At 34.0% G+C, this 13432-nt stretch overlaps 1 protein-coding gene across 1 annotated transcript; it reads right to left on the bottom strand.

Annotated features, from left to right (window-relative positions):
* Nucleotides 1-302: 302 nt before the first annotated feature.
* Nucleotides 303-6453, bottom strand: LOC18601853 (cytochrome P450 81Q32-like). Its single transcript, XM_018120000.2, has 2 exons — nt 5480-6453; nt 303-1076 (listed from the first exon to the last, which is right to left on the bottom strand). The coding sequence occupies exons 1-2, from the start codon at nt 6374-6376 to the stop codon at nt 459-461; spliced, it is 1515 nt and encodes a 504-aa protein (XP_017975489.1). The 5' UTR covers nt 6377-6453; the 3' UTR covers nt 303-458.
* Between the last annotated feature and the right edge of the window lie 6979 nt (nt 6454-13432).

Genomic DNA, 13432 nt, shown 5'->3' with positions numbered 1-13432 from the left:
TAATTTAAGAATTAATAATCATTATCAATAATTTTATGAAGAACTTTATTCACAATAGGGCAAGCTTTTCAATTTCTTAACTCTTTTTACTTTCAATTATAAATATATATATATATATATCTTAAAATAATCATCTTAAAGTTAAGATTTACCTAAGACCTTCATCTTATAATTGAGGCAATTTTTTCCTTGACTAGGCATCGACAAACTTTGTTTAGTGAAATCACCAGCAAGAATATGTGACGATGATATTATTCAATAAAGGAATTCTTCTACAAATAATTATTGAAGGAGGATTCATATGGGGAGATAATAAAATCTTATTAAAGATATATTTTTTTATACATATGAAGGCTCTGTTGAAGCTTAAGCTACACACATAACGAGAGATAACCCTTATTATTACACATTGCACAAATTGTATATATTGGAGAGCTGCTTAGAAATATAAAACCATGTTAAATAGTTCCGTTGAGAACCTTGTTGACAATGGGACGAGCTTTACACATGGCTTCTAATGCCACCACTTTAGGCATGGTGGTTCCATCACTTTCAGCCATGTCAACTTCTTTCTCACTAACTCTTTCCCATTCAAAACATTGGATCAATGAACCCAAGGTCAAGCCCACAACTCGTTGAGCCAAGCCAGCTCCAGGACATGCCCTTCTTCCTAATCCAAAAGGCATCAGCTTGTTTGATTCCCTCTCTCCATTTCCATACCTCTCAGGCTTAAAACTTGTTGGATCTTCCCATAACGTCGAGTCTCTATGAATAGCCCATGCATTGATCAATACGATCGTGTCACGTGGCACATCGTATTCGCATATCTTGCAATCAGTCGACGCCATGTGTGGGAGGAGAAGGGGAGCTGCAGGGTTCAACCGAAGGGTCTCAAAGATGATACTTTGCAAGTATTGAAGCTTGGAAACATCAGGTTCATCAATTAAATTTTCTTGGCCAATTTGACTGTCCAGTTCAGTTCTAGCTTTCTTCAACACATCTGGGTTGTTGAGTAAATTGGACATTGCCCATTCCAATGTGACTGCTGATGTATCAGTTCCGGCAAGCAACATTACCTGCACAATATGTAATTTCTACCTGTAAATTATATTCTCATAAAAATTAATTATCGTAACACAAGTTAAAAATAAACACTTTCTTCAATGGATTCTATATTTCAAATAAAGAAATAATGCAAGAGATAGGTCAACAAGTACCACAAAACTAATTAATATAAGCTCACTAAGGTTTTGTTAAAGCACCGATATGTCTTCTGTAGCTAATTACGTTTTATGTAGATAAGCCATCGAGTGGTGTCAGCCGTGGATCCTTCCAATTAATACCGACTCAAACAATCTCTCTCCACAAAATTTTGGATTTTATGAAATAAATTGACTCTGACTTGGATCGATTCCAAAGTGGTCCATATATATGGACTATTGACCTGGACCACGCATGTCATGAGCCTTGTTGAACAATCACTCATCCCTCACTAACAAATAACAATGCTATTTGACTGGGAGGAAACCATTCCGAATATATTAACAATTGCACTTGTACCGATGAAGTGGAAACGGTGGAGCACTTGTTTTTTGAATATAAAGAGAGTTGGAAAGTCTGGATGGAATGGAGTAAAGGGTGAGGCATCCAAAGGGGGCTGCAAGCTAAAGCCATACCCTTTTTCATGGAATGGAACGACTTGATACAAGTGGGTGAAAAAAGAATATGGAGATTGGCATTTTTTGCAATAAGTTGGACCATTTGGTTGATGAGAAACAAGATGATGTTCCAAGGAAAAAGTTGGGATGGGAATCAGTGTCTGGATTTAGCAAGGACAAGAGTGGCATGGTGGGCGGAAGCCAAATGGCCAGAGGAGAGTGGGAAGTTTGAGGACATCGTTAGGAAACCTAACATGGTGTTCCTCCAAAAGAGGCATCAGAAAACAACAAGGACGGCTAATTGGATAGCACCTAGGACAGGGGTATTAAAATTCAATGTTGATGGTGCGGCAAGAGGGTCACTATGTTTAGCAGAGATTGGAGGGGTGTTGAGGGACTCTGACAGTGCAATCAAGGTGATGTTCTCTAAGGCGGTGGGGGTGACTGATGCAAATACCGCAGAGGTTGTTGTTATAAAGGAGGCGCTTAAGATCTTTGTAAGTTCTAAATGGAAGGATGGACACTTGTTGGAAATTGAAAACGACTCCAGTAATACAGAGACTTGGATCAAGGACCCTGACAAATCACTCTGGAGAATGAGGAAGATTATGCTAGGCATTGAAGGACCGAAAAGGCAAGTAGGGCTTTGGAAGGTTTTAAAAGTGCCTAGAGCAGCCAACGATTTGGCAGACAATCTTGCAAAGGGAGGTGTAGAGAGAAGGGAAGAGTTCTTATGGATGAGCGATTAGTACCGGCTAATGAGTTTGGAAGAGAGTGTAATGGAGTGAGATCCTTTTTATTTGTTTTTCGACTTTAGAATTGCTTCAAAATTTTCACACTAATTTTTCCTTGTCCTAGTTAGTATTTTTGCGTGTTCCAGGGTGATGGCTACTTCTGGGGAGAGGTACATTGGAGGACCTTTCACAACGTGATCACCTGATGGGTAAGGGGATTTCTCTTGATTGTTAAAATTAAAATGGTTTCGACTTTTCGTCACATGTCAGAAAAAAGTGATAGAATAAAGAATTACAGAAAAAGAAAAGTAAGAAGAAAAGGGAAAAAGAAAGGGAATCTGTGATGTCTGTTTGGTTTCTTGTAGCGGTTATGCTAAAGAAACTCTTTGTTTCTGTTGAGATTGTTTGAGAGGATTTCTTTCCTGAGGAGAGTGGTTCTTTTATGCTCTTGCTTGAGGTTCTCGCTTTTTGTTAATCTAGATCTTGATTCCAGGGAAAGACTTTATGTGTCGAGTGTAAAGGGGCTATAAGGAGATGGGACCTTGGTTTTATGCCAAACTTCACTTGTCTTCTTTTTGATTTTGAGTTTTGCTTTGTCTCTCGGCGTTTTGTGGTTTCTGAGGTTTATTTTGTCTCAAGTTCTTGGTTCTCTCATGATCTTGTGGGTCTGGCTGCTACGTCTTGGACTGTTTTTTTCCTTGAGAGTGGTCCTGATAGTTCCTGCTCAGATCATGAGTTTTTTGTGCGTGCTATTGATTATTCAAAAAAAACAAAGCGACGAGAGAGAAAGTAAAAAGATAAAAAAAAAAGAAAATAAATAATAATAACAAAGATGAAAGCAAGAAGGGAAAAAAAGAAAAAAAGGAGGAAAAAGGAGAAAGAGAAAAAGAAAAAAGAAAAGAAAAGAAAAGAGAAAAGGAAAAAGATTCGAGAAATAGAAAAACAAAAAAACATTATGGTTTCATTTAGGGATTGACTTTCAGCTCCTTTTTCCATTTTTTTGTTTGGTTGCGACCTCGAGAGGATCGGATTTCTTTTTGTTGGTTGTTGTTGGAGGGGGGCTGCAGAAGGGAGGTGAGGGTGTTTTCGGGTTTTGATTTAGCTGTTTTATGATCTGGTTGGAATCAAAGAAAGTGAGGGTGGGTTGCTTTCGAGAGGGATTGCCCTGAGTGTTTTAAGGAGGGATGGACTTTTTGGTTCTGGTTGTTTTGATGGGTGCTGGGGGTTTTTGGTTTGGGGTGTTGCGTGGAACTACTTTTGGCAGAGAGGTTGATGAGGGAGGTTTAAGGGGATGGGGGGGTCACGATGGGCTGAGGTTTTGTGTTGCTGTGGTTTGCCTGGCATGGATTGATGGGTGGAGAGGCTTTGGTCTAGATTCGATGTGTTCCTTTATGCAGGTTTTGGTTCTGGTGCGAGTGGTCTCTTATGGTTACGATGTTTGGTGTTTTTGCGTGTAGGGGAGAATTGGTCTTACCCTCTTGTCTTTGTTTTTGAAAATGGAACTGTTTTCTCATGTGCATCTCTGTGGTTCCTCAGTTTGGTTTGGTGGCATGTGATGAGCCCTTCATTGCCTTGAGTCGTGTGGTTCTCACGGTGGTTGTTCGAGTTAGGCTCGGCTCCTTCTGGTTGGAGAAGGATGAGGGACGTTCCTCAGTTTTCTACTATGGCTCTTTGATGTGCCCCTCTTTGCTGGGACCTTTTTTGTTGTTGCTGCTCCTCGATCCTTGGGGTTTCATTTCTGTTCTTCTATTGTCAGTTATGTTTGTGGAATGCAACAAGGTTCTTAGGTCTTTCGGTTCAGTTTGGCCTTTGCTTTTGTGGAGGATCAATTCACAGATACTTTACAATTGGTCCTTGCTGTTTATAGTCTTTCTTTTCAATTGGTCCTTGTTGTGTATAGCCTTTTGTGTAGAGATTTTTTGTAAGTGTACAGTTCCTTTCCCACACCAGCTTCTATGCCATCAAAGTCTTGGACTAACAAGGCTAAAGACTTGCCATGACATCTAATGGTGAAGGATGAATATAATTTCACTTTAAAAAAAAAAAAATTGCGCACACATGCAATTTCATAAACTAAATAAAACCTTGGTGTATTGATAACATCATTAAAAGTTTTCTGAGCTAATTAATCAACTACAATTCATAGATGGGGTATAACTAAAATTGTTGCAAACTACTAATTAATTATTAATGCCTGTTTTGTCTTAATATAACTTCTCAATTTCATCAAAAAATAAAATAAAAACCATGAAATGATGAGTACGACACTAAAACAAAAGAAATTAGCTAGTTCATTAACTAGCTGAAGAAAAATTTAGCTTGCCCATGATGAAAAGTTAGTATCATTGACATATTTTATATTATTGGCTTTTGGATGTTAGGTTTGCCACGGACCCACGCCCATCTGCATTCACCATCAGTTGTCCGCTTCCACCACCAACAAAATTAGAATTCAATTTCGACTTTCATTCTTGTTAGTCAACTTCGTCTACACTTCTTATGATTTAATATTTTTTACTAATATTTTATGATTTTTTAATTAATATTTTATGAATAATTCTTATTCTTACAAGAAATTATGTTATTAATTTTGACTAGTAAAATCACATAAATATATTTAAATATAAATAGATAGGTTACTTGAATTATAAGTATTTTAATAATTTTATTGAACAAAATTAACATAAGTTAGTCAAAATGTTTTAATTGAAAGAAAAATCCACAGAGTACTAATTGATAAAAAAATTATAAAATATTGTTTTATTAAAAAAATTAATCATAATTCAATTACCTAGAGGTAATTTTTGAGCAGAGGTTGGCAACCTAGAGGAGAAAAAGAAGGAATTAACTAAATGTTCTTTCTAAAGCCAAAACTATACATGTATCTTATCCCTAGATTCAATTACCTTTTTCTTATTGAACATAAAAATTAGCATAACACTTTTGAGTATTTAATTTAATGATTTTGAATATTTAATTCAATAATGAATGCATATATTAATTACTCAGAAAAATCAGATTCCAATCTCCTCTTTTTTAAAAAAAAAAAAAAGGAAAGAAAGATTAGTGTAGTGCTCCGGGTCTTACCAGAATTAGGCCTTTGATAAGTTGATCAGTGTAGTAGTCAGGCTCAGTTTGTTGCAAAGAAAGAAGATGATCAATCATAGTATTCCCTTGCCTCTTAGCTCGAACCTCATCAATCAACTTTTGCAGGAACCGATCCATCCTCTCTCCAAGATTCATCAATTTTTTCAGGTAACTCCTTCCACCAATCCAATTCAAAATGGGCAAAAAATCCCCTGGATGGGCAACTCCTCCACTCGCCAAAGACTCCTTCATTAGCTCCCTAAATTCCTTTGCCTCGCCTTCGTCCGTCACACTGTCCCCGCCATAGTACCTCTTCCCTGCTACCATTCTCATAATATTATTGAAAGTTAAGTCGACAAACAGAGATCTTAACTCCACCTTGGTAAATTCTTGTCCAGAATTATCATCACTCGATAGTTTCAGCAACAGTCGCTTGACTTCATCTTTTCTAATGCTTAGAAAGGCGTTCAAGCGACTGGATGAGAAGATTTCGATAGCACTAATCCGACGAAGGTTGCGCCAATGATCACCGTAGGGTGAGCCAACGACCGTGCTCCAATTGTACCCAAGGTACTTGCCTATGAGTAACTTGGGGCGGTTAGCTAGAACGATGTCGTTTTTGGCGAAGCATTCCCCAGCTGCTGTTGGTGACGATACTACAACTACGAGGCGGGAGCCGAACCGAAGGGAGAAAATCGGGCCATATTTTTGGGAAAGACTATGGTAAAAGCGATGGATGGGTCTCTTTATAAGGTGGAGGTGGCCGAGAAAAGGAAGAGAAGGTGGACTTGGAGGAAGGTTTTGTTTGGAAGTTTTGATTTGAAACAACAACTTGAAGCAAAAGAGAAGAAGGATAAGAGAAAGAGATGAGTAAAGGATAGTTGATGCTGGTTCCATGTTTAAAATCTTGAGCTCACATATGAAGAGGAATTTTCTTTTCTTTGGTAGTATGGAAGGAATGAAAAGAGCTTGGTTTGTACATGTATATATATAGAGGTAAAAACGTTTTTCATGATTTAATCTAGAAATTAAGGAAAGGACATAAGATAGTTGTTGACATCTCATTTTGTCCGAAATATCTTGTTAATAAATTAAAAAAATAAAAAAAAATTAAAAATAACTTAAAAAATATTAATATAATATTTAAAAAGCCTCCAAAGTCCAAATTATATATATTCAAAAAATTTTAAATAAATTTTTATTTTTATTTCATTCCATACATGTGTTGAGATGTGGGTGGATGAGGAGGTCTTATAAATGTTTTGTTGGGCTGTATCTATCTTTTGGATAGTTGATTCTAGTTCCATGTGTACAATTTTGCCAATTTCTTTTTGGAGTTCAATTTGAAGAGGATATGGAAGGAAAAGAAAAGAGCATGTTCTGTAAACTGTATAGAGAGGGGAAAACGTTATTAATGATTTAATCTAGATGTTATTTTTTCAGAAAAGTTGGTATAATTTAAAATTGAATTTGTCATATGCGTACTAGAGTTTTTTTTTTTTCTGAGACTTTAATATGTCTTATTGGGTTTTTCTATCATATCTATGCATAAAAGAAAAAGTAGACATAATATTTTAAAAAGTTCTAAATTATTAAACAAAATTCAAATAAGTCTTTAGATTTTTATTACGTTCAATCAAATCCTTATATTTTATTTTGAATCAAATAAATTTTTATATTTTTATTTTAAGTTAAATAAGCCTTTATTACCAATAATTAATTTAGTCAAAATGTTATTTATCATTTTATTTGGCGTGATGCTGACGTGGTATATTAACATATCATAATTGATGATAACATGACATATTAGTTTGGCATGATAACATGGTCATATGATATTTTTTTACTCTCCACATCAACGTCATGTACTAGGGGTGAGCAAATTGGTGGATTGGATGGTTTGGTCCACCATACCTAAGGACCAAATGGACCAATTATTTTTAAAAAATTGACCAAAATCGATCAAATATAATGAAAGATCAAATCGATCAAACATAGAATTAGTTTAGTTGGTCCGATTTTGAACCAATGGACTAAAATTTTATCACTTTTTTTTTACAAATTATAATATTAAAACTTATAAACTTCATCTATAATTATATATATATATATATATATATGAAACTAATTATATAACTTATATGTTATACTGTTTTATATCAAAGTTTGTATAAATAATAACTAATTATAAACAATATGTTATAAAATCTAAGGTGAGAGCTTAAAACTTATTAAGCGTAATCATATAAATAAAATTTATTATAAGTTATAGTAATACTTATGCATAAATTAAATATATGTATATATATAATATATGTCACGACCCGGTACTCCCCTCGAGCCCGTGACAACCGCCGCGGTGTTCCGGTAGACACTTATTGCCCGAAATGTCAACCCGAAACCCCGCAAGGCTTTACTATCAGTTTCTTTGTTCCCTTGTGAGCAACCATTGTCAAATATCGTGTTCTAAAAGATTTTAAGCTGTTTCCAACTTTAAACAAATAAAATATTAATTTGTCGTCTCACAGGGGTATTTTGGTCATTTTTCTCAAAAATTTCGAAATTGGCTAAAACGTAATATATAAGTACAAAACACATAATTCATATTCAAAATGAGTTTAAAAGTCTAAAATCTTCATTTAAAACGAAATTATGGTTATTTGAATATAATAAGAAAATAAAAGAAATATTAAGTAAAATATTCTATTTTCTTATAAAACAATATTTATATAGTTATACGTGAATAATTTTTATAACGTAAAAGTTAAATAAATTTATACATACTTAAATACAGTAAGTCAAAATATTTAATTTAATTTACAATAACAAGAGTGCCCCCGAATAAACAAAAGTAAATAGGACTGTGAACCTACGGTTTGGAAAATGCAGATCCCACTGTAGTCCTCGATGAGATCAGCTATCTACAGTCTATACTGAACCTGAAATGGGTGGAAAGGAGGGTGGTGAGATTATAAAATCCCAATGAGTAAACAAACATCATCATAAACATCTAGAGTTGAGTACATGGAGACAATAAAGTAAATCATCATAAACTGGGTTATAGCATTAGAACACATTTTGTTCAAAACACGTAAAGAGGCTTATGAATCTCATAAAAATCTAGGCTTGTGCCATAAATCCATTCTCGGGGACACCTTGGCCGAGGCATCCTACTAAGACCGCCAAGGCTATTAAAATTCACATTTCACATAAATCATGTTTTTGTTTTGAAAACATAGTCGTTCCTTGGCGTTGGCTGAGTTCTCCCTCACGTGGTGGTTTAGCGTGAAGTGAACCCTAAACTTTACCCCAGGAGATACCCTACGCGCCTCTCCGTTCGAGGTAAGAATATAATGGGGTTTACCGTGCCCCTCTAAAAGGCTGGTCCACAGAAACCCCCTACTGCAGTGATTAATTAATATATAATCCACCATATAATAAAACTCAATAACATGATATGACAATTTTGTAATTCGTAGTTTTTCAAGGTAACCAAACAATTCGCATTTCAATACAATTGCCAACTAGCCAATCATGCTCGATTTATCATAAGCCAGTTAATTTAAACAATCAAATTGCCACAATTAACAGTCTCCGTGTACTCTATTTTTCAAAATCACTATTAATTTCAAAACAATTTATAATTTAATTTCATTGAAACTCATTTATTCATAAAACATGAAAATTTATCTTTTTAAATTCCTTTTTCCATAGAATTCATGAAAGCATCTAAAAACCACCCTAGATAATTAAAATGACAGTAAGTTTACTCACAATGTCTAGAATGCAGACTTTCGAAGCACTCTGTCTACTGGTCCTCGGATGCAATTTCCTTGCCTTTATCGGATGACTCACCACCTTGACACAGTACAAAATCGAGAGTTTCACCAAGTTGGTACTAAATCAAAATTAAACTAATTTAGACTACCAATGCATGATATGGAATGTAAAAATGCACTGGTAACTATCTAAACCCGGTATTGGCCTAATTCGTCTTATCACCCGATTAAATTCCTAACGGGTCCGTTTAAACTCCAATTTAATTCTTTTCAGTTTCTATACCTCAATTGCACCCAAATTAACTTAATGTCCCTCAGTGTGGTGCAAATTATCAGTCCCAACAGCAAATTACGAAAATACCCCTAGTGGGTAAAAATTCGTATTTTTGCTCCGAAAATTCCCATTATTTTTCTAGGCTCATAATTCATCATTCCTTAACCAATTCTCCTAGAATAAAATCAAACTCATCCTCACTCACTACATGGTAAATTCAGCCATTAATGGTTGGGGGAGAAAATAAATTCTTTTCTTGTTGTTTTGTTTTTAAATATGCTAAACTAACTAAAAACACTAACATAAATTAAAATCAAATAAATCCAACAACTTTCTCTCTCCTAACCCATTTTTCCAGAATTTAATTCATCATGAAAACATGTAATTTAATCATGGAAAATAAAGAGAAATGCTTGGGAATAAGAAAACTCAAGCTTAATAGAAAAAACTCACCTTTTTCACTTAATTTCCTTGAAAATTCACACTTTTTCTTTGATTTTCTCTCTCTATGGTTTTGTTTTTGTTTTCTCTCTCTTCTTGCTGGTTTGGCCGGCCATGGGGTGGAAGATGGGCTGATTTTGTGCCTTTTAAAAAGGAAAATAATAAATTAATAAAGGCATGACACATGGCATCATGTCATTGGCCCATTTTTAAAATTTTAAAAATTTAAACATTTTATCTCCACCACATGTTTAGTCAAGGGTCAAAGATGAAGACAAGGAAGACCATGTGCTGGAAAAAATATCCTGGTGGTGGAAAATTACAATTTTGCCCCTGAGGTGGCAAAATTACCATTTTACCCCTATACTCCAAATTATACCGAAATTAAAATTTTTCACTTCTAAACCTCAAATCATACTTCAATAAGTCAAATTATACTCTAATAAGTCAAATGGGGTCAAAAAAATCTTTTCTAAAATTCCCATTTTGTCCCCCGGTGGCAAATGACCATTTTGCCCCTAGTTAGTGAAAATTCCGATTTGACTCCAAATTGATCCTCAAACTCCAAATTACCATTTTAAGTCATCCATGAACTGTGAAACTCTTAATCTCACCTTAAAATTCCTATTTGATCTAGTTCGAGGATTAAATAAACTTTGTTGTACCTCTAGGTACAATACCGACTTTTGTAAATTTTTCGGGACTCTCCTAGCATGCAATCATGCTATCATCACATGTATGTCATGAATAGTATTTTATAAGGTCGGGCTTTACAATATATTACATTAATATATATATATAATTAATAATACAAATTATATGTTAAATGTTTTATATAATCATATAAATAAAGTCTATTATAAGTTATAGTAATGCTTATGTATAAATTAAATATATGTATATATATAATATATGACTTTATTTTATATATATATATATATATATATATGAGGAAATTGTGAGAAATGACCTTTCTTGATAAAAATATTTTAAAAATAACCATCAAAATAAATTTAACTGTTTTTAGCCATGACTTGACAAAAATACCCTTTAAACTATTTCAAATAAATTAAACCATTCGTCACAAAATTTCCCTATTTATGATTCGGATTTCTCTCTCTCTCTCTCTCACTATCCCATTCTCTCAATTTTTATTGATTTTTTTCTTCGGCATTCGTCTGCTATGCTTTCGATTTCTCTCTTTCGTATTTTCAGACTTCTCTTTCTTACGCTTTCAAGACACCAAGCAATTGTTTTGACGTGCTTGGATGGATGGCTATTTGGAAAATTCAATTTTTAGGTATTTTGGATAAAACTAAAAGGTAAAAATAATCACAGATGTATGGAATAGCTTTTAATTGAATCAATTTAAGACCTGTGTCACGACCCGGCACTCCCTTCGAGCTCGTGAAAACCGTCGCGAAGTCTCGGTAAACATTCATTACCCGATATATCAACCGAAACCTCGCAAGACTCTTGCATCAGTTTTCCACTTCCCCTATGAGCAATAGTTACTAAATATTGAGTTTTAAGAGAATATAAATTATTTTAGATCGAAAACAATCAAAATAAAATTTTCACCACACAGGGGTATTTTGGTCATTTTTACTTGAAAATTTCAAAACTTGATAAAAATATAACGTATGGTAGAAAGATATCAATTTTCAATTAAAAATAAATTTTTGTAATCTAAATCATCCATTTGGAGTGAAAAGTTGGCTAATTAGACTAAATAAAAATATTCGATAATATATTCTATTTTCTTATAAAATAATTTTTATAGAACAATGCATGTCACGACTCGGTACTCCCCTCGAGCCCGTGACAATCGCCGCGGTGTCCCGGTAGACACTTATTGCCAGGAATGTCAACCCAAAACCCCGCAAGGCTTTACTATCAGTTTCTTTATTCCCTTGTGAGCAACCATTGTCAAATATCGTGTTCTAAAAGATTTTAAACTGTTTCCAACTTTAAACAAATAAAATATTAATTTTTCGTCTCACAAGGGTATTTTGGTCATTTTTCTCAAAAATTTCGAAAATGGCTAAAACGTAATATACAAGTACAAAACACATAATTCATATTCAAAATGAGTTTAAAAGTCTAAAATCTTCATTTAAAACGAAATTATGGTTATTTGAATATAATAAGAAAATAAAAGAAATATTAAGTAAAATATTCTATTTTCTTATAAAACAATATTTATAGAGTTATACGTGAATAAATTTTATAGCGTAAAAGCTAAATAAATTTATACATACTTAAATACAGTAAGCCAAAATATTTAATTTAATTTACAATAACAAGAGTGCCCCCGAATAAACAAAAATAAAGAGGACTGTGAACCTACGGTTTGGAAAATGCAGATCCCACTGTAGTCCTCGATGAGATCAATTATCTACAGTCTATACTGAACCTGAAATGGGTGGAAAGGAGGGTGGTGAGATTATAAAATCCCAATGAATAAACAAACATCATCATAAACATCTAGAGTTGAGTACATGGAGACAATAAAGTAAATCATCATAAACTGGGTTATACAATTAGAACACATCTCGTTCAAAATACGTAAAAAGGCTTATGAATCTCATAAAAATCTAGGCTTGTGCCATAAATCCATTCTCCAGGACAACTTGGCCAAGGCATCCTACCGAGACCGCCAAGGCTATTAAAATTCACATTTCACATAAATCATGTTTTTGTTTTGAAAACATAACCGTTCCTTGGAATTGGCTGAGTTCCCCCTCACGTGGTGGTTTAGCGTGAAGTGAACCCTAAACTTTACCCCAGGAGATACCCTACCCGCCTCTCCGTTCGAGGTAAGAATATAATGGGGTTTACCGTGCCCCTCTAAAAGGCTGGTCCACAAAAACCCTCTACTGCAATGATTAATTAATAAATAATCCACCATATAATAAAACTCAATAACATGATATGGAAATTTTGTAATTCGCAGTTTTTCAAGGTAACCAAACAATTCGCATTTCAATACAATTTCCAACTAGCCAATCATGCTCGATTTATCATAAGCCAGTTAATTTAAACAATTAAATTGCCACAATTAACAGTCTCCGTGTACTCTATTTTTTAAAATCACTATTAATTTCAAAACAATTTATAAATTAATTTCATTGAAACACATTTATTCATAAAACATGAAAATTTACCTTTTTAAATTTCTTTTTTCATAGAATTCATGAAAGCATCTAAAAACCACCCTAGATAATTAAAATGACAGTAAGTTTACTCACAATGTCTAGAATGCAGACTTTCGAAGCACTCTGTCTACTGGTCCTCGGATGCAATTTCCTTGCCTTTATCGGAGGACTCACCACCTTGACACAATACAAAATCGAGAATTTCACCAAGTTGGTACTAAATCAAAATTAAACTAATTTAGACTACCAATGCATGATATGGAATGCAAAAATGCACTGGTAACTATCTAAACCCGGTATT

The sequence above is a fragment of the Theobroma cacao genome, chromosome 4, assembly GCF_053813885.1.
Source record: "Theobroma cacao isolate CCN51 chromosome 4, ASM5381388v1, whole genome shotgun sequence".
Classification (NCBI taxonomy): Eukaryota; Viridiplantae; Streptophyta; class Magnoliopsida; order Malvales; family Malvaceae; genus Theobroma; species Theobroma cacao.
The sequence above is the reverse complement of the archived record's forward strand: the minus strand, read 5'-3'. Positions and strand labels throughout refer to the sequence as shown.

Bases quoted from the DNA above. Each gene is read 5' to 3' on its own strand.
- LOC18601853 (XM_018120000.2), bottom strand. From the start codon at position 6,376: ATGGAACCAGCATCAACTATCCTTTACTCATCTCTTTCTCTTATCCTT. The intron at 1,077-5,479 runs GTAAGACCCGGA...CATATTGTGCAG, and splicing joins TTATCAAAGGCCTAATTCTG to GTAATGTTGCTTGCCGGAAC.